The 24,070-nt window shown below is 40.2% G+C and overlaps 1 protein-coding gene across 2 annotated transcripts; it reads left to right on the top strand.

The window, feature by feature from the left end:
* The first annotated feature begins 1,050 nt into the window (after positions 1-1,050).
* On the top strand, positions 1,051-20,909 carry LOC128500156 (regulator of G-protein signaling 8-like). 2 transcript variants are annotated; one of them, XM_053469196.1, is made up of 5 exons: positions 1,051-1,376; positions 11,055-11,159; positions 14,420-14,484; positions 18,363-18,529; positions 20,195-20,909. In XM_053469196.1, exons 1-5 carry the CDS (start codon positions 1,249-1,251, stop codon positions 20,375-20,377), a joined length of 648 nt encoding a protein of 215 aa, XP_053325171.1. In that variant the 5' UTR covers positions 1,051-1,248; the 3' UTR covers positions 20,378-20,909. The 2 variants fall into 2 exon arrangements, with proteins under 2 accessions (XP_053325171.1, XP_053325170.1); XM_053469195.1 differs by having other exon boundaries at positions 11,052-11,159.
* Positions 20,910-24,070: the final 3,161 nt, after the last annotated feature.

Below are 24,070 nucleotides of genomic sequence, written 5' to 3'. Positions count from 1 at the left end.
ATCTGAAACATCAAACAAATTAAGGTTCAGGTCCTTTCGATCAGTTTGTTCATTGTGGAAAAAGCACAGCTCTGGAAGTGTCATTCCATAGGCACTGGGAGGCAGCGCTGGGTTTTGGGGATTACTAATCAAAATATTCAGAAGTTCCTCCATATCTAATTGTCATAGTCATGTGTCATCTCAGCCTATGTCAATTGAACTGGACTGTCTAGGTGGGACAATGGAAGTGAGTGCTGCGACTTGTGAGAATGTGCTCCTCAGCTCCTTTGCATTGGGTCGAATGATTTTATGGGATGTTGATGTTGAGCATTCATAGTGCTGGAAGATACCTGAAAGATGAGTTCTTTTTATGCTGCCAACACAATCATAATGTTTAAGTTGGAAGGAAACCAGTACTGAGCATAAGCACCTTGGGTGCATTTGGGTTACAGCGGTATCTAAGAGTGGTGCACGCATAGCATGAGCCTAAGGGTGCCTCTGAGTTCCAGAGACCTGGGGCTAAATTATGCTTCAGCCTTAGGGTCCGCATTAAGGGATGCCCACCAAAACACTTCAACCCACAGATTACGTCCCTAATTAGGAAGTCAGCTCATTCTAGGCGGCCATCTGATCAAGTAGGGTGCTAACTTGTTAGGCTATAGGCATGATAGTAAACTGAATGTTTTCCACAATCCAAATGTTACTTAATCTGAATTTAAAGTTTATATTTAGACAAAAAGAAACTTTAAAAAAAATAACACAATATTGTTTCACTGAGTATATGTATATTCTGGAGCAAGTACTATGATGTTCTATTTGTGTTTAATTGTGTCTAATCTTATTTTTTTAGCTTTTTTTCAGGTCTTTCTTTCTGAGTTTTCTTTCTACCATTTCCCTACGCCTCGATGAGCTTGGTAATAATAACTAAACCTTCTATCGGTGTCAATGCCATCAGTCACTGTCGAAGCTGGAAGAACATGGTAAAGAGGGGTATAAGGGAGGAGGAGAGGTTATGCATAGAACAGACATCATGTGACTGTTAGTGTTTTGGTACCCATGCAGCAAGTCGAATTCCGAGCATCATCACACAATGCAAGGAATAGCAGCAGTATGTTAGTGTATAGATAGCTGTCCCACCATGCGTTGCATTGTTTGACCAGACGCCTGGGCAGGATTAACAGGGCTGAGATTGAGCTGTCACACAAACAAGGACAGGAGGCTTGGTGTGGGGGGATTATTTCTCAGGCAGGGGTCTGTCCTCTCTGGATAATGCATCAAAGCACCAAGCTCCGTTCTCTCAGCCTGAGCTGTCCGGCTCGTTCAGCAGAAGAAATGGATGCTGAACTAGGGGGTCACGAAAATGGAAAGCCGGCACGTCCATGTGGGTCTAATATAGGGTAAGAACCATACCTTCTGCGACTCCATCAATATTTATGTTCCCTCTCTCTGTTCTGACCTTAACCCTATGTGTACGTTCCTCATCACACACCACAGATCATATCACATTTTGCATCATTACAACTAGTGTCCAGTCGATGTAAAAAAATTAATTGCCAGTCTTCATAAACCCGGAACCCCAGATATATGCAGATGGCAATGCATGCATAAACAGAAGCAAACACTGCCGACCCATCGGTGCTAGTTAATGTGTTGTTTGTATCAGTATTAATGAAAGAATGGGGCGTAATTGCATCTACTGTATTGTCATTTTCAATTCCCTGCAGAGAATGACACATCCCTCATTCGGTGCAGTCCACACAGAATGCGCATTCTATAAAGAAGCCCTTCAGTTTAATTAATTATCTTTAGTGCAAGATCAGTTGAGGCGATTATAAAATCTTAGTTGACCGAGATCCTTCAGCTAAACGGTAGCAGCGGCAGAACAATGCAGTGCTTTAACAATGACTATGTAAAGGTTCATTCTCTAACCGAAATCATTAAACTGTCATATATATATATATATATATATATATAGCAATACCCCATATCACGGGGGTGCAGAAGTAACAATTATTTGTTAACGATGTTAGGGATCTATAGAAATCACACACTGTAAGGGATCTGTCTGCAATCTCTGTCACTGCAGCGGAGGTGGTCTACAGCTCCCACCATGCTCAGGCAGCCTTTGACAAATAATACAATGTCAATCACTTCTTGTGGGCCAGCAGATCATTGTAAACTTGTGAGCAGGTCCGTTTTTACCCAATATGTCGGTTTGTCTTAGTCTGTCATATTCTAGTTGTGTTTTGTCAGATCCTTTGAATGTAGGGACGGTAAGATGCACTGCAGATGTAACTAAAAGATAATAATAATAATATTCTAGCTATGATAGACTACAAGTATTATTACGCTTGGCCAGAGTGTCGAACAATTTTTGTAATCTCTAGAAAGGTTAAAGGACCTCTTGCCTAGGACATCTGGTGGGCTAATGATCATTTTAAATAAGGAATTGTATTATAACATGACCAGGCCTGCATTCTATGTTTTCAGATATTGCAGGGTCTGTGTTCTAAAATGTACCAAGTTTTAGAAGACAGAATCCTGCATTATGGGGATCCCATCTCCCAGGTGGTAACCAAGTTCACGTAGCATTCCCACTCGGATCTCCCCACTGTGTCTTTTCATCATCATGGCTCGTTGGTATCAGTGGCAGAAAAAAAACTAAAATCTCAAAATTGATTTCATTTAAACAAAGAATATCAAGATGGCTCCGGTGCTTACTATGGCTGATGGGTTGGGGTTTTTTTTTCGTTTTCTTTTTTTTTCTATAAAAAGTGATTTTTGTAATTTCAAATAATGGCAGGGTTAATAGAAAGAGATTATCAGATTTCAGGGAACTAGCTGTGAAACCACAAATCTCCTCCTGTATGAGACCCTCATATGTGGCCATCTGTGCAGACAGCAAGGAAGGACAGGGCATTGAAATGTTGAGCTTATAGGTCAGTATATGACATCACTTTTAAATTTCAGATTTCCTGTTAAACCAGCAGGTACCGTAGGATAAAAATAGATAATGCATCTTTAAAAAAAAAATTCGTTTCGAAGTACATTTCCGCTGTCACAAATCCATCTCTCTATCAGCCAAAATATAGACAAAGGCAACTTAAAGCTATTGATTTTGGTTCTTTTAAAGGTAAAATGCATGGGGATCATGCATGAGTTTATTTGTCATTCTTGGCCGAACCTTAATTGATGTAAACAAAACATGTAATCTAGGGAGCATTTTATTTTGGGTTGGCTCATAAGGGGAATGGTTGATGAGAAATATGGCTCATTAATCACTCTAATTATGTCACATAATTTTATTTTGCTGACAACTCCTAATTATCTGGCTGCAGTATGCCTTCAGCAGGAGCTGTTTGTTAGTTTACATATCGTCTGCCAAATATGTTTTGACAAGTCATGTCCTGGTTCCGAAACAAATGTAACGCTTGGAGCTCCAATAAGAGCAAAGATAAGGCATCTTTAAGCTCCATGATAGATATTCAACTAAATGACTTCTAGGCACAAATCACTTTCACAAGCCTTTCTACAGACACTGGTGTCTAGGTAGAGACAAAAAGCCGACCTCTGCAGTAATTATAAGGATGAAGTAAAAGTGGAAGTATCATTTCAGATATTTATTTCCTCTATCTATCTATCTATCTATCTATCTATCTATCTTTAATTATATTTATTATTTATTATTATATTTTTTACACCTATACAGATTGATCACAGCTTACATTAAAGGATTGCCATAAACAATAGAGCTTGTATTTGTATCTTCTGCATTATCTAAGAGCTGTCATCTCACCAAAACATAGTGTTTTAAATTTGTAAAAGCCTACTCCAGAGGATAGTGGGATTCCAAAGTAGTCTTCATTGAGTTATCCAGAGGAATACATTAACATTTGTCTAAGTTAACAGATAAGAAGCATTTGGTCCATCTAGTCTGTTGACTTTTCATGATGCAAAGACTCAGACCTTAATCAGTTCTTGTCTTGGCCCTTCATGTTTTAATTTTTCGATGAAGCCCTAGGTGAATCATGGTTGACACTGTCTGCTGTGAACGAGGTGCTCCACGTAGTAGGGCCACGGTGGAAAGCAGGTCTCCAAGCCCCAGGCGGTTCTGCATAGCTCTATACCTACCCTATGCATATTTAAATTCCCTTACTTTATGTGCCTCTACTTTTACTAAAAGCATAACCAGGAATTACCCTGATTATGCTTTTAGTGGATGTCAGATTTAAACATAAATCTGAACAACGTAAAAACCATGTGAAATAAAAATAATAACGTCTGATGCGACAGTTCCCCTTAAATTGCTGTTGTGGAAAGCAAATGAGTCCTTGCTTCTTTTGAATTCTACTAGATACTTGTGAAAGCAACCGAACTGTAACAGAAGCAAGCTGTGAATAGAAGGTATTAAATTTGCTGCACAATCACTGTTTATTTTTTTTATTTTATTTTTTTTATAGAAAAACAGGTTGAATTATTTTCCTCTCCTTAATTTTTTTCAGAAAAGGCGTCATTTGACATAATTTGTGCTTTTTCAATTCATGTGGAGCTATATTTTATTAAGAAATAGGTCACTGCTTTATTTTCATGTATCCATGTTTGCAGTTTATACTGGAATTCTCTAGTCTATGCACGAATAAAATAATATTAGGTGAGCTCTTTTAGTTACACTAAACAAAATAACGTGTCATATAAATCATGAAGCCCTGTTATTATGTTGGGTGGTTTTACAGCAGGCAAGTAGATTTTTGGACAATATCAAGCCATTGTTCTAAAATATCTAGAATAGGAATGGCAGTAAAATAACAAAAAATAATCAAATAGTATAACAAATGGCTTAGAGAATAATGATAATAATAGTGTATAGGTTTTACTCCCAAAAAGTAAAATGGTTCTTCTATACATGCACATTACATTTTATTTATAAAGCGATGGAACATTAACAGTAATATTAAAGATGACTGTATCCTAACAATGGCACATGCTAAGACATAATGAGACAGAAGGAGAAAAGGCCCTGCTGTTAAGAGCTTACAATCTATTAGAAGGTTGAAGGGAATGAAACTGAAAGTTAGAGCTAGGATGATTCCATTGTGGGGAGGTTCATGCGTTGAATTTAGTGGCGTGGAGATCCTGGAAGACACTACAAATGGCTCTGCCAGGAACTCCATGTCTTGTTTTTACTTGGAAGAGCCCAAATGGGACCAGTGGGACACCTCCATCCCTTACAACTAGCATTCACCCTGGTTTTACCAGGATGTTTCCAAGTTTGTGAAGGTAATTAAAGCAGACTTGTGGTCCCCTATAGTGATCTATAAGCTCATCAGAACCAAGGACATAATGAAACAGATTCCAGGGCCACATGACAGAGAGTCTGGACTAATGTGCCATCGATCAAACTGACTAATAGACACAAAGTCATGGCATGGATGAACATTAAGGAGGCATCCCCTTGAGGACATTTCTACATACTAGGGGGCTGTGTAGGTTCAGACACTGCCCACGGTTCATCATGGTGGATAAAACCTCACTACATCTGTTATGGTAGTGTCCTTTTGCACAGGCTTTGTTTCTATTTCTGGAAAATGGACTCAAAGACCATGTGGAGAAGAAATTTCTCTCCTACCATTGGTTTTTGTATGGACTTTCTCCAGGAACTCGCACGGAGGGTGCCATAGAAGAAGCTTGGCCACTAATTTGTTTTGCAAATGCCATCGCTGTTTGTGGTATGCATTGCCTTGCCTGGTGTGTGGTGTATGTTTGGCACTTGAATGAACGTAATCAAACATACATATACCTGCGCATACCTGGTTCATAGAGCTGTTAATCTGGTTAGAAGATGTGCTTGTTTTTCTCTTTTAGTCTACTTTGCTTTTATGAATTGCATTTGTCCTCCAGAATGACACAAATATCAGCCTCTACTGGTTGGGTACTCGCCCCTAGCTACTAATCAGCGCCTGTTCTCAGCCGGTTAATCCAGTCCTAGTTTAGATCCATTTTAATCGTTTTATAGCAACAGAAAGGTTTCTTCTTCATTTTCTTCTCCGCTTCTTGTTGTTTGCAAAGTATTATAACAAAATTGTTAAAAAAGGAAAGCGATTCTCTGAGGTTAGTCAGACAATTTCAAGCAGGATATTTGTCAGAATAAATTCAGTATGCCAGAAAATGTCATCTTCCTAATTTTAGGCCAGTGTTCTTGGCAATGGGTACACACTGGAGCTGTGTATTAATAGCTGGAACGGGTGAAAAGGCAACATTAATCCACCAGGTAGTAAACGGATTTCAGCATATTACTCATTTTGTTTTTATCGCCATAATGATAGAGTTGGATCCATTCCTGGAAATAGTATGATTTAGTTTGTGTGCTCCAGAAGCATCCTAGACTTTTAAGGCACATTTACGGAAGTCTCAATTATATATAGATGTGCTGCTAAATCTTTATCCGTGCAGCATTGGCAACATTGTTTGATTCATCTTAATTATACTTAAAATGCTATAAAGGGTGGTTTTTCTGTATCAGCATACCCGGTTCCCCGGGTCGACACCTGAATCCTCTTGACACATCACGTCCATTTCCCCTTTAAGTGGCGGGGTTTCTGCCCCCGGCGTCTTCGGGAACGCTCCTGACACCATTGGGAACCGCCCACTGACATCAGCAGGATCATTCACTGATGTCAGCGGAACAGGAAAAAAAATGAAGCCGTCTTCTGTGGCTATATTACATAAAGTAACATAAAGTAACTTAAAGTAGCAATTTTCTTTATACATACCATCATTTTGAAACATATCACTTAACGGCTGATAAGTACCATTTGGCCCATCGTGTCTGCCCATTTTTTCTGATGTAAAAGATTTTTGCCCATTTATCCAGTAGAGCTTTTGTGAGGTCAGGCACTGATGTTGGATGAGAAGGTCTGTCTCGCAATCCCTGTTCCAGTTCATCCCAAAGGTGTTTGATGAGGTTGAGGTTAGGGCTCTGTGTGGCCGGTCAAATTCTTCCACACCAAACTCATCCAACCATGTCTTTATGGACCTTTTTTTGTGCACTGGGGCACAGTCATGGCGGAATAGACAAGGGCCTTCCAGATGATTGTGGAATATTTAGCAGGGGTGACATTTCACAAAAAAATGCAGCCTGCATGGCTAGGTACTTGATTTTATACGCCTGTGGCAATGGGTCTAATTGAAACACCTGAATTCCATAATTAAGAGGTGTGTCCCAATACGTTTGCCCATATAGTGTATATAAGTTAACCAGGAAACTGCAGAACACCATATGTTATGTTTGTACAAATGTATCTGAACCAGCCAGTCCTATAGTTTGATAGATATATAATATACCCATAGGTATTGTGTACTACCCAGTACAAAATATTGGTGACCTTCAAAGTTTTATCTCAGTAAATGTCTGGAGATCATATGGTAACAAAATGAAGAGACTGTACTGATTGTTCTTAGCTCCTTAAAGTTGTACATGCATATTACCCTTGCATTTAATGCTTACCTACATTTTCCTGGATTTTTGAAAAAAACAGCATGTGCTTTTTCCTAGACAGATGCATTTGGTTTACAGCTGAGAGCAGACAGTCTTCTGCCGTTAGAGACCTTTGTTTTCACCCACCATTGTTACAGACAATCATTGTTGATCCCTATGCTGATCTTAAATGAAACTAGGCCACTCACTGCTAGAACAACAATGAAACACCAGCTGTGAATCCATCGGATGGAATAAAGAGTGTATAACTTACAAAATACTCATTATTTTGTTTTAAGATTTAACAACTTTCAAATGACCTTTGATATTTTTTAAATAAATTAAATTGTTTGGCAAATATTGACAATTTATTTTGCCTGTTTAGAATAGAAACATGTATGGTGGTTTGGACTACTTGTCATTTTAGGATTATGGTGACTATTGATGGTGTTTAAGAAAGATGATGTTTGATCTTTTTCCAGAACCATTTTTAAGGAGTTTAAGGGTTCCGCTGTGCTAGATTTCCTTCTGTAGATTACTGTGAAATTACTTTTTCTCAGATGTTAGAATCATGAACAGTGAACCCCTGGAGACATCTCACTGATACATTAATAATAAATATAAGTGCTGCATAATCTGTATTTATCGTCACTCAACACAACCAAGTTTTTGATTTATACAAACCTATAAAAGTTAGCAATCTGCAGACTTATGTCTGCCATTTTAGCATGTCTTTGATTGGAGGCGTGAGTCCCTGGAGCGCATGTATCTGCTCTGATCTCTGTCTTTATGTTCTCTTGGCTATCTTTAGCCTTACATTTATGTCTTTGATCTGGCTATGTGCATTTGAATAGAAAAGAGTTTAGTAAACTGTGGAACAGGATTAGTAAAATAAGTGTTTTTTTATCTGGAATTGTTTGGCATCAAAATAATTTTATGTGGATTATTTGTAAATATCTATGGTTTCGTTTTTTATCAATCACAGCTACTATCTGTCTTTCAAAAGCAAAAAATAACATTTATTACCTGCCCTAAATATCTACTGGAAAAATAATAAGGCTACTACCACATGTGATGGGTTTAATTATACACAAACTACAAAAACATGAAGCTATGCTTTGAGGCACATTTGACTAAATGCCTAATATGCACCAATGATCCCCCAAACCAATATCTACTTGCATTGGCCTAAGAAGCTGCTAAATTAGCTTTTATGGAGTCTCCAGTCTGAGATGTTCACTTGGGTGGTGGGTAACTTCTACAGTGGATGATGTGGGCATCAGCTGCTATTAAGTGTGTGCCTTCTCCCATGACGTTAGCTCCTCATACAAACCAAGTGACCATGGAAAGGAAGTGTATACGGAAGACACACGGACAGTGCCTTCCACTAATATTGGCACTCTTGTTAAATATGAGCAAAGAATGCTATGGAAATTATCTTTCTTGTTTAACCTTTAGATCTTTTATTCAAAAAAAAATACACAAAAGTACTCTGCTGTCATGGATATCAAGTAATTGCAAACACAACACAGGTTTATCCAAAAAAGTGAAATATGTGTGGCACAATTATTGGCACCCTTTTAGTCCAAACCTTGCGCTACCTCCCTTTGCCAACAAAAAAGCTCTGATGAAGTTGGATAATACATGGCGAGGGATCTAAGACCATTCCTCTACACTGAATCTCTCCAGAGCCTCTACATTTTGAAGTCGATGCTGGTGGACTCTCCTCTTCAGTTCACCTCACAGGTTTTCTATGGCTTCAAGTCAGGGAACTGGAATGGCCATGGTAAGACCTTGATTTTTTTGCCAGTAAATCATTTTTGTGTTTTGACTTTGATGTATGTTTTGGATCATTGTCCTGCCCATTTTAAGCTTTCTGACAGAGGCAGTCAGTTGTTCATTTAATATCTGTTGCTATTTCATAGAGTCTATGATACCATGTGTCCTAACAAAATGTCTAGGTGCTTTGGCAGAAAAAGAGCTACCAAAACATTAAAGAGCCACCACCATATTTAACCTGGGCATGAGGTACTTTTTCCATATGCGCCAAACCCACCAAAAAGCTCTATTTTGGTTTCATCTGACCATAGAACCCGATCCCATTTCAAGTTCCAGTAGTGTCTCACAGTTCAATTCGTTTTTGGATGACAATACAGGCTTTTTTCCCCTTGAAGCCATTGCAAACAACTTGCGATGATGTAGGTGACATCAGATTGTAGTTTTAGAGACTTTCTGAACCCATGAGACAACTAACTACTGCAATTCTCCAGCTGTGATCCTTGTGGATTTTTTGGCCGCTCGAACCATCATCCTCACTATGAGTTGAGACAATATAGACACACATCTTCAAATTTCCAGTTGACTGGAACTGCTTAATTATTGATATATTATTCTCCTTTGAATTCATAGGGGTGCCAACAATTGTGCCACACATATATCTCACAATTATTTTTTTGTGTATTGTTTGAAGAAAAGATCAAACTTGTTTTTTTTTTAACTTCTTTCAAAGATGCATAGAAAGGAATGATGAGATAGGGCTGGAGGCACCAGTTAGTCTGCCAAAGAAGTTCCTTTTCAGATTTTATTTCTAAATGGATTAGGGATATGCAAATAAATAATACCCTGACTGTAATTCGTTTACTTCAGGATTTGTGTGTTAATGTGTTTTGTAGAATATAGTAAACTATGAGGGTTTAATGTGTTTTATGTGTCAGGAAGGGTTGTCCGAGTTGTTTTCAAGGTCATTGATATATAAAAACATTTCCAGTATTTGACTGAATTCCATAGATCAGCAGATTTTGGAGGTGATGTCTTTGGCAACTGGCAGCAAGGTTAGTTGGTATAACCTTATTTTTTGTATTGTACCCTAAAGGAGAATAGGTGTGTGTTATTGACTATATTATACTACTACTCTATAATACTATAATAATATAATATTGACTATTATACTATATTTAATTGTGGGGGATGTTTTGCCACCTTGTCTTGTTAAATTTGGTTGGTGTTTATTATCGGCTTTGTCTTCAAATATGATATTATTTTGCGTCAAGGTCAATGTATTTATTTAATTAGTTATTATTTGAATGCTTATTTGTATATGCAAGAAAACCTTAGGGACAAACTTCCACATGGCGTCCTTTATCTCCAAATGACTGTCTCATTATTTTTTGTCCAGAGGGGTTTGGGTATAACGACAGAGGAAGCTGGCAGTGTCTTGGTCATCGTTCTGCTGTCCCTTTTGGCCTCCATCATTCGCTCAGGTTGTGTTTGTTGTGTCACAATGTCTTACAACGCTGAGTGCTGAAAAAATGGCAACCCTACCACCTTAATTATCACTTAGCAACCTAACCTTAGGTTAGCTTAGCAATTTATTCACTTAGTAGGTTCAGCAATCTAATACTTCCAGAAACATCAAATTAGATTCATGGAAGCCTTTTAACTCTCTCAGTACCGGAGGAGTGTTGCAAACGAAAGCTCTTGTTCACTCGATTGGTACCATAATTGTTTTATAGCCATCACCACTATTTTTTTTTATATTGAAACATTTTTCAGTATAATTTATTGTTGGTCTTCATCCTGTCGTCTCTATGTTTCTCAGTAGGAGCAGAGGAATCCGGACTCACCTGAGCTGCCTGTCGCAGAAGTCTGACTCTCTGAGTGATTTCTCAGCACTGCAACATGATGGCAAAAACAATCAAGGATTAAAGTGAGTAGCCTTTGGTGTTTTATGTGCCGTCACTTCCAGATACATCTTCATGGTTTCATAAAACTCAGATTCGCATACACTCTTAGTGTGTTTTGCACCCCTGTCCCAGCAATGCATGGAAAGTTACCACGTTCAGGTCAGATTTAAGACCATTAGAGAAAGCAAACAAAACCTGATACACATTGACAATGTTTGACAAAATGCGGCCACTTTTATTTCTCAACATGGACCGTCAAATCGTATTGTTCCACAGGAAATATATATTGGGGTGTAACTTATTGACAATTAAAGCAACTTTCTTTTAGATTGACGATAATAGCTAGCAGTGCCACCAGATCTATGTGTTGAGATGTTATACCTTTTATAAAAGGTTATTGTTGAGCAACAGAAGCGACCTGCCTCAATTCACAAGGAAAATACCACAAAACGTGGCCTGCCACCGTCTCATATTCTTGCGTTTTACCCAGAAATCCATTGAATAGCTTTGTAGATTTAAGATAGCAAGCAAAACAACATACCTTTATGCCATTATGGGCTTGTCTAAAACAATCCTGCTCTGAATTTACAAAAGGTCCCACTCGGGAAATTCTAGGAATAGACTTGCAGATAAGGACACAAGGAATGACACTTTTCGATTCCTTACCTCCTTTATTTGCTTACTTTTGCCAAGGAAATCGACGACATCTTGAAGTTTAATGTGCGACTTGTTATCATCGCTCTCAATTTTAATAATTCATACAAATGTGCAAAACAATGATTGCATTAATGTACAGGTAGTTTTGTGCCAACATCGTCCATTATGTGACAGACATGCCAAAAAGTAAATTAGTGGACAAAAAGCTCATAAAAAGTGGCACGCTTCATTTAGTCCCCACAAATGGCAAAAGTAACCATCACCTCTGGACTGGTGATAAAGCCTCTGCATGTGTCTGGTGATTTAATGCATACCATTTTGCCATCACGAATACTACCATTAGAAATCAACCCCATATCAAGGTACATATCTAGTCCCGTAGCTCTTCACACTGTGATGCCGCCGAGTAACCATTACCGTGGTTGTAGTTTTATTTTTATTACATTTTTTTTTCTTAATTTCACATGCGCTGTACAATGGTAAGGAAACTAGACGATTTTTTTATTACACATTAATGCAATGATTTTTCACATTTTCTTTATGGGCCGGGATAGCTTGGTAAAAACCCATCATGCCCCCGTGATGTAGGGAATTTTACAGGAATTTTTCAGGCCACCGCCTGGATAAGTTTAAAATTGTATTTCTCTGCCAAGGTGTGCTGCTGCCGGCATACTCTACTAGTATATTATAGATTCTCAATCAGAAAACGTTAGGGCTCGCTGAGTCTCAATCAGGGTTGGAATTCCAATTGCACTATTATGATCGGTTGCATCTACTTTTCTGAATGAATAACTTTTGCGACTAAATGTGGCATTATTTAGTTAATTATTGCTGAATGCCCAAATCCTTCCAGGAAATAGTAATTCAATCAAGAATGCCTCATTCATATTGTATGCCTGGAAGTGTGAATTGTCATGTCACACAAAAGCAGACGCAGATAGGTTTTTACCAAACGCTTCTGCATTGTTTTCATGTGATACACAAGAATAAAATGGCAGATGTTATAAAATGCTAAGGTGCTCGAATGTAATTTATGTTGGGCACTGTCCTCTGCCTCACCAACAGCCTCTCTGTGGCCTGGCTTGCGGTTCAGCTCTATGATATGACACCATATCGGTGGGTACTGCCCTCCTGCACCCGCCACCCTATGCCTAGGCTAGAATATGCCACCGTTAAGGTATATTTACTTAACAGGCTACAGAGTACAATCATTTTTATGTAGTGGAACGGCACCCTTAAATAAAATTACAGTATGATTTCCGGAATCAGTAGAGAAATTGTATCCGTAGCCCACATATGGAAACACTGAAAAGCATTATCTCTGCATTGCTATGAGTGGGCTACAATAACTGCTTTTCGAATCATTTGTTGATTCATTTAATCAGTCATTGAGCATTGAACTCATGCACTGCCTGACTCTTTTGAAGACAGCCTTACTCATACATAATGACACGTATTACTGAAAATGTCTACTTCTACGTTACTTATTTACCACAGTTCTGTTAAGCTTTTTTTTATTCCAATCACCCACAGAATTTACATCAACAAGGTTCTCTTCCTTGCGTGGCATCTTATGTGTCGGACATCAGGACATGATATTTTATGCCGAAGGTCAGACTAGGGTGACACATCAGGCATGTTTTCCAGAACACATAAAAATTTTACATGTTGCTGACCAGCCCAGATAAAATCCTGCCCTGCAGAGTGTGGAATGTATAGATAATGTATAGATAATAAAAAATAGGTAGTTGAAAGGGAACCAATTGGTAAGTTATATATCCCCCATACTACAGGGCAGAATTGTACCTGGGCTGTCAGCAATATGTAAAAATTATATGTGTCCTGTAAAACATGGCTGATGTGGTTAAACTACATCAGAGGGAAGTGTTGGATACAAGACACTATGGATGCTGTGTCATGCGACACATGTATCTATAGTGTAAATGGGAAGGGTACATGGAAGATTTTTGATCTCCCATGAGCATGATAGCCCAATTGGGCAATGCATGTATTTGTGTAATTCAATACCTGTTAGGTGTCACCCTTTGGAATGGAGGGTCCATCTTTGAGTGTGGGTTTATTACAGGGCTTTACAGCTCTAAAAGTCACATGAATAAACAGTTAAAAATGTTTTAAAATGAAAAATAGTGTAATTATTTGTCTGTGTGTGTGGGCATGCGCTCAGATCTATACAATCTGTTTATTTGCATATGGTAATATACTCCTTGAACCCATTAACGGCAATGCATTGTGAGCCCAAACATGTACAGGCTTGAAGAGGTTAAATGTAGCAACGAGTACATCTGTTATAATGCTCTGTTACTACACAAGCTGCATTAGGTTTTACGCTGCCCTCTAATAGCATTACTTTTGGAAAAAAAAACCGCAAGCAAGCACCTTGACCCCAAAGAATTGTTAACAGAATTATTAATCGCCAGCCATGAACCTGTAGGCATCACCACCTTATATCAGATGCTCATTCTTTCCCAACATCCAATCTCCCTAGTTTGCTCGATATCAGGCTGCACTATGAATTTATGAGATGCGCACCGGGTAAATGTCTGATTCTATTTTTCCATGGTCACTAGAATCCTAACCTTTAATGTGTCATTTACTTTCATTGCAGAAGACTGACAGCAGAGGAAGCCAGGAGATGGGCTCGTTCTTTTGACTTGCTCCTGTCTCATAAATGTAAGTCAGTGTTACGGTAGGATTTCCACTTGAGTGCACATTACCTCCTTTGGGGATGCCAAGTCCAATTACCTTTTTTTGTATTAATAGGCTCTTTTTTAACCTTGTCAGTACTGTGAGTTACAGTTTTCAGTAATACAGTTAGGTCACAAGAAACAGCCTAGCCTTTCAGCTATAACATCCTCAAGTCTCAGGCAGCCAGGGAGTTTAAAAGTCATAGCACCCAGAGCTCCAGGGGAAACCCACCACCGCTGTGGGCTACAACGCCAAAGTCTAAAACAGACAGAAAGCTGTGTGAGTATCATGTAATCTGTGGTTCACAGCATCCAGAATACCAGGGGCAATGGACTACAACACCCAAGAGTCTCAGAGGGCTAGGAAGCTGGGTGAAGGCCACCTTTAATGCTATATGAGTTTTGAGTGACCCAATTCTAGCTCATCATGTTGTTTTATAAACATTCTGTCCAGCAGTGATCAGTAAAATCCCAAAATACTGAAGGATATATTGAATGGCTGGCCGTTTTTGTTCTGTAATCCAGCAGTTGCATTGTATTTTACCAGAACAAATTCAGAAATAGACCAAAAATGTAACTATACAGTGAAACACCAAAATAATATATTTTGTGCGTGTTAAATATAACACACAAGCAGTATGTAGTGCGTGTCAGGACACATATCTATGCTCTGAACTTGTAATGACAATAAAGATTATGCAAATTGATTTATTATACTCTTTATATAATGACAGGAAAATGTAACCAGCCTTCTCAGACTACCAAGGATACAGTGCTTCTGCATATTGGATACTTTTCAACAAAAAGTTTATTTTTCAGTCTGTAAGGTTTCGCAACATCCCCCTACATCATATACTGTATATTAGAGCTGAAACAACGAATCGATAAAATCGATAATAATCGATAACGGAAATCATCGATAACGATTTCCGTTATCGATTAATCGAGTGATCGATTCGTCGTTGGAGCACTAGGCTCCTTTTACTTACCTCCGCCAGCGTTCCCCGCTTCTGCTCCACGCTCTGCAGTCTCCGCCTTCTTCAAGCTACGTGACGACGGATGTGACGCGCGTCTACTATCAAGTTGGAAGTGGAACAAGTTCGTAGCGGAGGTAAGTACTCTTTATGTCTATTGTCTGTGCGAATGTTTATGTGCGAGACTGGGTGCGCGGCAGAGAGTGTGTGTGTGTGTGTGTGTGTGTGTGTGTGTGTGTGTGTGTGCGTGTGTGCGTGTGTGCGTGTGTGCGTGTGTGCGTGTGTGCGCGCGGCAGAGTGTGCGTGTGGGTGCGCTGCACAGTGAGTGGGGGGGTGCGCTGCACAGTGAGTGGGGGGGTGCGCTGCACAGTGAGTGGGGGGGTGCGCTGCACAGTGAGTGGGGGGGTGCGCTGCACAGTGGGGGGGGGGGTGCGCTGCACAGTGGGGGGGGGTGCGCTGCACAGTGGGGGGGGTGCGCTGCACAGTGGGGGGGGGGTGCGCTGCACAGTGGGGGGGGTGCGCTGCACAGTGGGGGGTCCGCGGCACAGGGGGTGGGGGGTCCGCGGCACAGGGGGTGGGGGGGCAGGGGATGCAGGGCAGGATGTGAGTGCAGGGCAGAGTGGGGCCAGGAGACTGGATGCAGGTCAGAGTGGGGGTGGGAGGGCAGGGTGGCAGACTGGGTGCAGAGCAGAGTGGGGGTTGGGATGCAGGGCAGGGTGTGAGACTGGGTGCAGAGTAGAGTGGGGGTGGGGGGGCAGGGCAGGGTGTGAGACTGGGTGCAGAGCAGAGTGGGGATGCAGGGCAGGCTGTGAGACTGGGTGCAGGGCAGGCTGTGAGACTGGGTGCAGGGCAGGCTGTGAGACTGGGTGCAGGGCAGGCTGTGAGACTGGGTGCAGGGCAGGCTGTGAGACTGGGTGCAGGGCAGGGCAGGGTGTGAGACTGGGTGCAGGGCAGGGTGTGAGACTGGGTGCAGGGCAGGCTGTGAGACTGGGTGCAGGGCAGGGCAGGGTGTGAGACTGGGTGCAGGGCAGGGTGTGAGACTGGGTGCAGGGCAGAGTGGGGATGCAGGGCAGGCTGTGAGACTGGGTGCAGGGCAGGCTGTGAGACTGGGTGCAGGGCAGAGTGGGGGTGGGGATGCAGGGCAGAGTGAGGGTGGGGGCACAGTGCAAAGGGGTGGGGGCACAATGCAAAATTCTTTTAAATAAACGAAAAATTTGCATATTGTTTTTTTTATCCGATTAATCGATTAATCGAAAAAATAATCGGCCGATTAATCGATTATTAAAATAATCGTTAGTTGCAGCCCTACTGTATATGTGCAACGATAACGGAAAATTAACAAGGAGCAATTTGAAGGAACTAGTAACTTTGTAGCTTGAGTGATTTTGAGTTCAATCGCTAACTAGGTATTATCAGAATCATTATTAGACAATTACCACACAATGCTACGGGAGCATATTATATATGTGTTCTGCTTACAATTACATAAGTTATGGTGGGTTAAGGTGATGGGAAACCCTTCCACTTAAATTTAATGGGGTAGTAGAAGTATTATTAAACACTCATCTACAGACACCAGACAAGCCAGAAGGCTTGTTTTTCCCTCAGAAATCTCATGGTGCTGCCACAACCACAAGGGATTCTGGGTAGGCACATGCAAATAAGGTTAACAATTATCACCTTTGCCTCTATATCCACTTTATACATGGATCCTTTGAAAGTAATTGCCCGCTGTACAGGACAGCCTTTAGTCAAAACTCGGGTAAGAGGTGCAATAGCCAGTTCACCACTCATGAACAGCTGTTTCATCCTTAATGAGACTCATCAGCATGAGGTTGTGATACTGGCTTAATCCTTGAGGCTTGGGGTAGCCAATAAATACCATTACATAAGTTATGGTGGGTAAAGGTGCTGGAAACACTTTCAAGGGATCCATGTATAAAGTGGATATAGAGGTAATTGTTAACCTTATTTGCATGTGCCTACCCAGAATCCCTTTTGGTTGTGGCAGCACCATGAGATTTCTGAGGGAACAACAAGCCTTCTGACTTGTCTGGTGTCTGTAGATGAGTGTTTAATAATACTTCTACTACCCCCTAAATTTTAGTGGAAGGGTTTTCCATCACCTTTACCCACCATAACTTATTTAATGGTATTTCTTGGTTACCCCAAGCCTCAAGTATTAAGCTGGTATCACAACATTGTGCTGATGAGTCCAATTAAGGACAAAACAGTTGTCTATGAGCAGTGATCTGGCTACTGCACTTCTTCCCTGAGTTTTGTCTAAAGATTGTCTTGTACAGCAGGCAATTACTTTCAAAGGATCCATGTATAAAGTGGATATAGAGGCAAAGATCATAATTGTTAACCTTATTTGCATGCACCTACCCATGTGGTTGTGGCAGCACCATGAGATTTCTGAGGGAAAAACAATCCTTCTGGCTTGTATGTTGTCTGTAAGATGAGTGTTTAATAATTCTTCTACTGATCTGCTTACAGAGATACAAAATAGTTTGAGGGCATTCAACCATGAAGATATTATATCTATAGGGAGTGTCAGAGCTATTCAGCTATGCATTTATGGGATTCTGAGCTGGGAGAACTATCTTTACTAGAGATATATTCCTTTTTTACACAATAATGCCTTAAAACATAAATAGTAAAAATGTTTCTATAAACTGTATTCCAATATGTGTATTTCTAAACATGTTTAAAGTGCAAATGTAATCTCGCACAATCATATTGGGGTGCAAAATCTGGGAAAAAAAGTTATTTTTTTTAATGTCAATTTATTAACACCCCAATGATGCAGTAGAACTTTACAGTGATAATGGATTTGCCTTTAACGCAACAGTAAATAGCACATTGCCCTATTGTCAATGTTTCACAGATGGCCGCTCTGCGTTCCGTGCTTTCCTGCAGACAGAGTTCAGTGAGGAGAACCTAGAGTTCTGGATAGCGTGTGAGGACTTCAGGAAGACCCGATCGCTCAATAAGCTGCCTGCCAAGGCACGACGTATTTTCCAGGAATTCATTGATGTCCAGGCTCCTAGAGAAGTAAGAACAAATGTTTTTACATGCTTGGGGTTGAAATAGTTAGCATATAACACAATAAGATGCTCAGTCTAAATTAGAAGTCAACGTAGAATCAAGTTTTGTCTACTTATACAGAAGTTATTATTTTATCAAAATGTACCGTATTGGCTCGAATATAGGCCGCACTTTTTTCCCCCACTTTAAGTTTTTAAAGTGGGGGTGCGGCCTATATTCGGGCTCTAGCGCCCGACGCCCGGGACATGCAGTCCCGGGCGCCGGGCAGGCAGCGGGGTTAAGATACAGATCCCCCGCAGCGGTGCAGGGGACCTGCATCCTTCTCCCCGATACGCTCAGACAGCCTCCCCTGCCAGCACTTCCCACGGGGGGGGGGGGTGCCGGCACGGGAGGTTATCTAAGCGTTTTACCTCTGCCCACCCCCGACTTACCGGAGCAGACTCCCGGGTGTCTTGCGGGGCCGGCGGGAGACATTTACGCAATACGCGCATGCAACTTCCGGTACCGGTACCGGAAGTTGCATACGCGTATTGCGTAGATGTCCCTCGCCGGCCCCGCAAGACACCCGGGAGTCTGCTCCGGTAAGTCGAGGAGGGGGGGGCAGAGGAGGACAGCGACAGCGGCAGCGTATCGCGGGGAGGGAGGACAGCGGCAGCGTATCGCGGGGAGGGAGGACAGTGGCAGCGGATCTCGGGGAGGGAGGACAGCGGCAGCGGATCTCGGGGAGGGAGGACAGCGGCAGCGTATCGCGGGGAGGGAGGACAGCGGCAGCGTATCGCGGGGAGGGAGGACAGCGGCAGCGTATCGCGGGGAGGGAGGACAGTGGCAGCATATCTCGGGGGGGGCAGTGGCAGCATATCTCGGGGGGGACAGAGTGGCAGCATGTTTTTTTTGGTGCTTTTTTAAAGAAAAAAAACTTTTTCTTTAAAAAAGCACCAAACTTTTAGGGTGCGGCCTATATACGGGGGCGGCCTATATCCGAGCCAATACGGTATATCCCTTCCTTCACTATCCAAATGAGTCTTAAACAGAAAGCTTGATTTACTAAGTGGCAGCTTCTACAAAAACAGAACAAAAAAGTGTTCAGCATTAATTAAGTAATACCTAGGTCAGTCTTCTTCAACGGAAAACTGGGGGTGTCTAACAATCTTAGATCCCACAAAATCTCTTTAAATGTGTTCTATGTGTTGCTTAGGTTGAATATGACTTGCATGACTGCAGTGAGCCTTTGAGCCTTCCCAGGATCTGAGGATACAACAGATCAGGGCAAGATCTTCATGTCTGATCATAGGTCATCAGGCATAATAATGTCCCCATCACATGCAGACAGACACAAACAAACATGCACACTGATATAAATACACATCGTCTAAATACATTGACACTTATGCACAGTGACACATTCTAATTAATATATCCATGCATTCATTCGCACATACTCTTACATCGATATACTAGAGCTGACCATAACAAATATATCCATGCACGTAATGTCATCACCCATCTTTCAATGTCATTGTGATGTCATGCAGTCCAGTATTAAGTAGCATGAAATAAGGCCAGACAGGTGATTTTCAGCCAAGGACAAAAAGCTGATCCTAAGAAAGCAGACCAAAAGTAGCACCATACATTCTGTCTTTTAAGATTGTCACATTTTGATTTTATCTTCAGGTGAATATTGATTTCCCTACTCGTGAAATGACAAGAAGAAACTTGCAGCACCCCACTCTGTCGTGTTTCGACCTTGCCCAGTTGAGGGTACACAGCTTAATGGAGAGGGATTCCTATCCAAGGTTTCTTCGTTCTCAAATCTACAACGACCTACTTAGTCATACCCAGAAGAGTCCATGCTAATGCAACACTAGTAATAAGTATGAAGACGTTGCTAAAGTGACGCAAGGAGCTGCTTGCTCCCCCAATAACTGCCTTGCACTATGGTCAGGAAATTGACCAGATTATCATTGCTTGAGACAATACAGCATCATCACTGCCTATTTGACGCATCCAGTCATCCCCTGTTGTCTCCTAAAAATCACGTGTAAGTCATTCAGTAATAGTACTGCCCTGAAATCAAATGGCAAAGAAGAGTGAAGGGCTGGCAATAAAAAAGTCATATAGGAAGTATACAGGAATGTGGAATGTGAAGTGAAATTAGAGACAGGCAAGCGTCTGTAAACATGTAAACAATAATTAATTTTTATTTTTTTTACAAATTTTCTTGCTATAGTTTAGCCCTATTTTCTTTTTTGAGCAACGGAGCATGCATATGAATCAAATCTTGATATGGTCTGGGTCACCATGTTTCTAAGAATGTTCCTCTTGTCGGATATGTTTAAATAAAGGTTAGTAGAGAAAGGTTCTCTAGGTTAAGTTTACATCCAGAGATGTAAGTCACAGCTTGCTACATCCAGGATCACTGCAACAGTAGAAAGTGTCATTATAATTAATTAGGAATGTCATTTTCATTTAATATTGGTCATAAATATTAAATGGAATATCCTTCTATCCATTAACTAATCTAGAAATGAATCAAAGTATCCACGGTGGAAAAAAAGTACATACATCATATGCACCGTAGTTTAGTATTGACTTCTCATGTTCTTGGAAGCCACATCCCAGTCGCAAATATGGCTAGCTGATTGCTTTATGGTAGAAATGGGAATATCTTTTCCCACAGATCTTTGAGTTGCTCTGTGGAAATTACTACGACATGCAGTTTTTATAGTTGTATTAATAAAAAAGTGTGAGTGGGACTTCCTCTTTAAGTAATGAAAAGAAACCAGTGTATGTTATAGGATTTTGCATGCAATGGGTCAAAAGGAACATCTGTTCACTGCAACCGATTACAAGTCATTTAACTCTATAGTTGGCTAAGCATTATAGGGGTTGCAGTCTATAAAGGCTGGAGAAGCTAGAAACTGCCAGGACCCGCTCACCGTACATTAGTTAGATTGCAGCGATGATGCTGTGGGATTGAAACTCACTAAGCTACGGATTATGAGAACTCTAAAATTAAAGTGATTGCATTACGTGACTTTGGCAGGATTTTGTTAGATTTTTGGTAAGGAATAATAGGTGACATTTTGACAAATCTATGATTGACATCGAGCAGACCAGTTTTAATATAGAAATTGGACTGACCTCTTTTTTTTATTTAGCTCATATTATTATGCCTTTGATTGGATGCGAGCATGAATTTTCTATTTGTTTGGTTGACGTTTTTAATTGACGTTGTTTTAATTAAAGAGAGAGAAGGATGTTATTTGGATAAAAGAGATTACAAAACCCAGTTGTAATTCATTACAGTTAATCATAGTTATTCAATAAGAAATTGAGACAGCATCTGTTTCGGCATAAAATAAAAGGTTATGTTTATTAAGCTTAATCTGGATCGCTTCTTGGACAAATCAGTAAATTTAGAGCAATCAACGCGAACAGTGAAACAGTGTTTCTTCAATGGTCGCTTGATATTTAGAGCCTTGACACTGACCTGATCCAGTTTTACTGTGATAAACATAACCTAAAGCGATGGATATTCTACCATAAATGAAGAAGTGTTACAAGGAGAGGCAGACATATGTATCTGTCATGGTTTAAGAGCTAAAACAATTTGTTGACCCATTACTTGTACAAGGGAGTCTTTACCTAGGTGGGTATAGATCACTCTTCTTTTGTCCTCTTTAGCTTGATCTTTTATGGGGACTAAGGTATGGACTTGAGCTTATATATTTATATATATATATATATATATATATATATATATATATATATATATATATATATATATATATATATAGAATAAAGGTTGAGGTGGTGTAGACTGCAGTGTTGGAGGGTCCAACAACTTGTGGGACAATAGAATTTCTGCCAACATAAGGGAGATAGTCTTCAGGAGGTTTTGTGCAGTCTTTTGTGCAAATATGATCTGTGACTTTGGCCTGTGCTTCTGACCCATATGTAGCAATTAAAAGTGTTTAAAAAAAGCTCTGTCAATTATAGAATAGTTTTTTTGGGGGGGAATAAAAATGGTTTGTGATATAATGATGAAATGATATAATTTCTGCACATAACTGCTGATCTTTCTTGATTTCCAATGTCAGGATTGGATTTGTGCTGTAGACCCAAAAATGGAACGTGAGAAGGCATTTTAGTCAGGTGAACTCCCACTTACCCCCTGCTGAAGAGCAGGTAGTTAGCCAAACATTGGGCTTGTCCAACTTACGTAGTTTCGTATCTTGGGTCACAGTGAAGTTTACTATTCTTGTGAAAAGTATAAAATTTGCCCAAGATGCCTAATTTTAGCCTGAGATTGTTTGTTGAATTTTAGAGCGATAATGTCTATTCTGCTAAACAAACACAGCTGTGGTTCATTTTAGCAAGTTTGTTTTTGTTATGCTCTATTTTCTGTTCTTAAAACACCAACAGACACGTTGTGTAACATGTTGTTATGTAAAAACTCAATTTTTATATGTGACTCATTATAGATCCAACATACATATTAGTGGCATATTAAGCTGGAAGCCTCAATCCCAAGGGATCTTGACAACACTATTGCACTCGCTCCAGAATTGTTCTAAGGCGTGCAATGACCATCATGGATCGTGCATGCATCTTAAGCAATTTTAGCTTTTTTCTCCAGTTCCTCAGAGAAACAGGTATGTTTTTCTATCACCTGGTTTTCATAAGTCTTACATCTGATGTCTGGGTACATATAAGAGCAGTTTGCTCGCACAGCCACACGCCTAAGCATATGTGCCAACATGTGATAATCTGACCCATGCCTAGAATGCCAATTTTGTATTCATAAAAACATAATGGTAAAGGATCTCTTTTAACAGTCAGCATATCCTTAAAGTGTAAAGCTATTAATATACATTAATGATCCAGTTTGTAATAGGTGCCATAATGTGGATGGATTGCTTGGTGAAATTACCATTCAGTGAGCTTCCCAGTTGAAGGCAACGGGGACTCAAGGCAGCAGAGCACGATGTTGGGTAGCATTCACTATCCAGACCCAGAAGCCTCCTCTACATACTATTCTACATGTCTTCTAGAAATGTATTGATCCTTATAGAATTACAGTCCACTAACTATAATCATAAACCATAAGGATATATTGTTTCTTCTTTAAACAGTTTCCTATCACGCAAGTATCAGCTAAAGACAATGAGGCGATAGTTGGTCATGCACAAATATCTTCATATGACGAGCAATATCTATTGCTCTGGTTAATAAAAGCTTATTATTATTATTATTTCCGCAGCTATGGGCATGATTCAAGATAAACCTTTTTATCTCTTGAAGTTATGGCGTAGGAGACCAGTTCTCCCTTAATAACAGTATGAATAAGCGTATCATTCACGTTACACTTAAAGTTACAATGTTGCTATATCACGCATACGATTCTTCCCCAAGAACTAGCCTTGCTATAGTGAACTATGGAGGTGATTTATAAAGGTTGTATAAGTGCATTATAGGGGCAGTGCCTAAATTTGCACTTGTACCGTAAGATATGCATTCAAAGAATTGAAGACTTTATTTTTTTAC

This window comes from Spea bombifrons, chromosome 6, assembly GCF_027358695.1.
Source record: "Spea bombifrons isolate aSpeBom1 chromosome 6, aSpeBom1.2.pri, whole genome shotgun sequence".
NCBI classification, from domain to species: domain Eukaryota; kingdom Metazoa; phylum Chordata; class Amphibia; order Anura; family Pelobatidae; genus Spea; species Spea bombifrons.
This window is presented reverse-complemented; position numbering and strand designations above follow the sequence as displayed.

Bases quoted from the DNA above. Each gene is read 5' to 3' on its own strand.
- LOC128500156 (XM_053469195.1), top strand. From the start codon at position 1,249: ATGCATCAAAGCACCAAGCTCCGTTCTCTCAGCCTGAGCTGTCCGGCT. The intron at 1,377-11,051 runs GTAAGAACCATA...TATGTTTCTCAG, and splicing joins CCATGTGGGTCTAATATAGG to TAGGAGCAGAGGAATCCGGA. The intron at 11,160-14,419 runs GTGAGTAGCCTT...CTTTCATTGCAG, and splicing joins AAAAACAATCAAGGATTAAA to AAGACTGACAGCAGAGGAAG.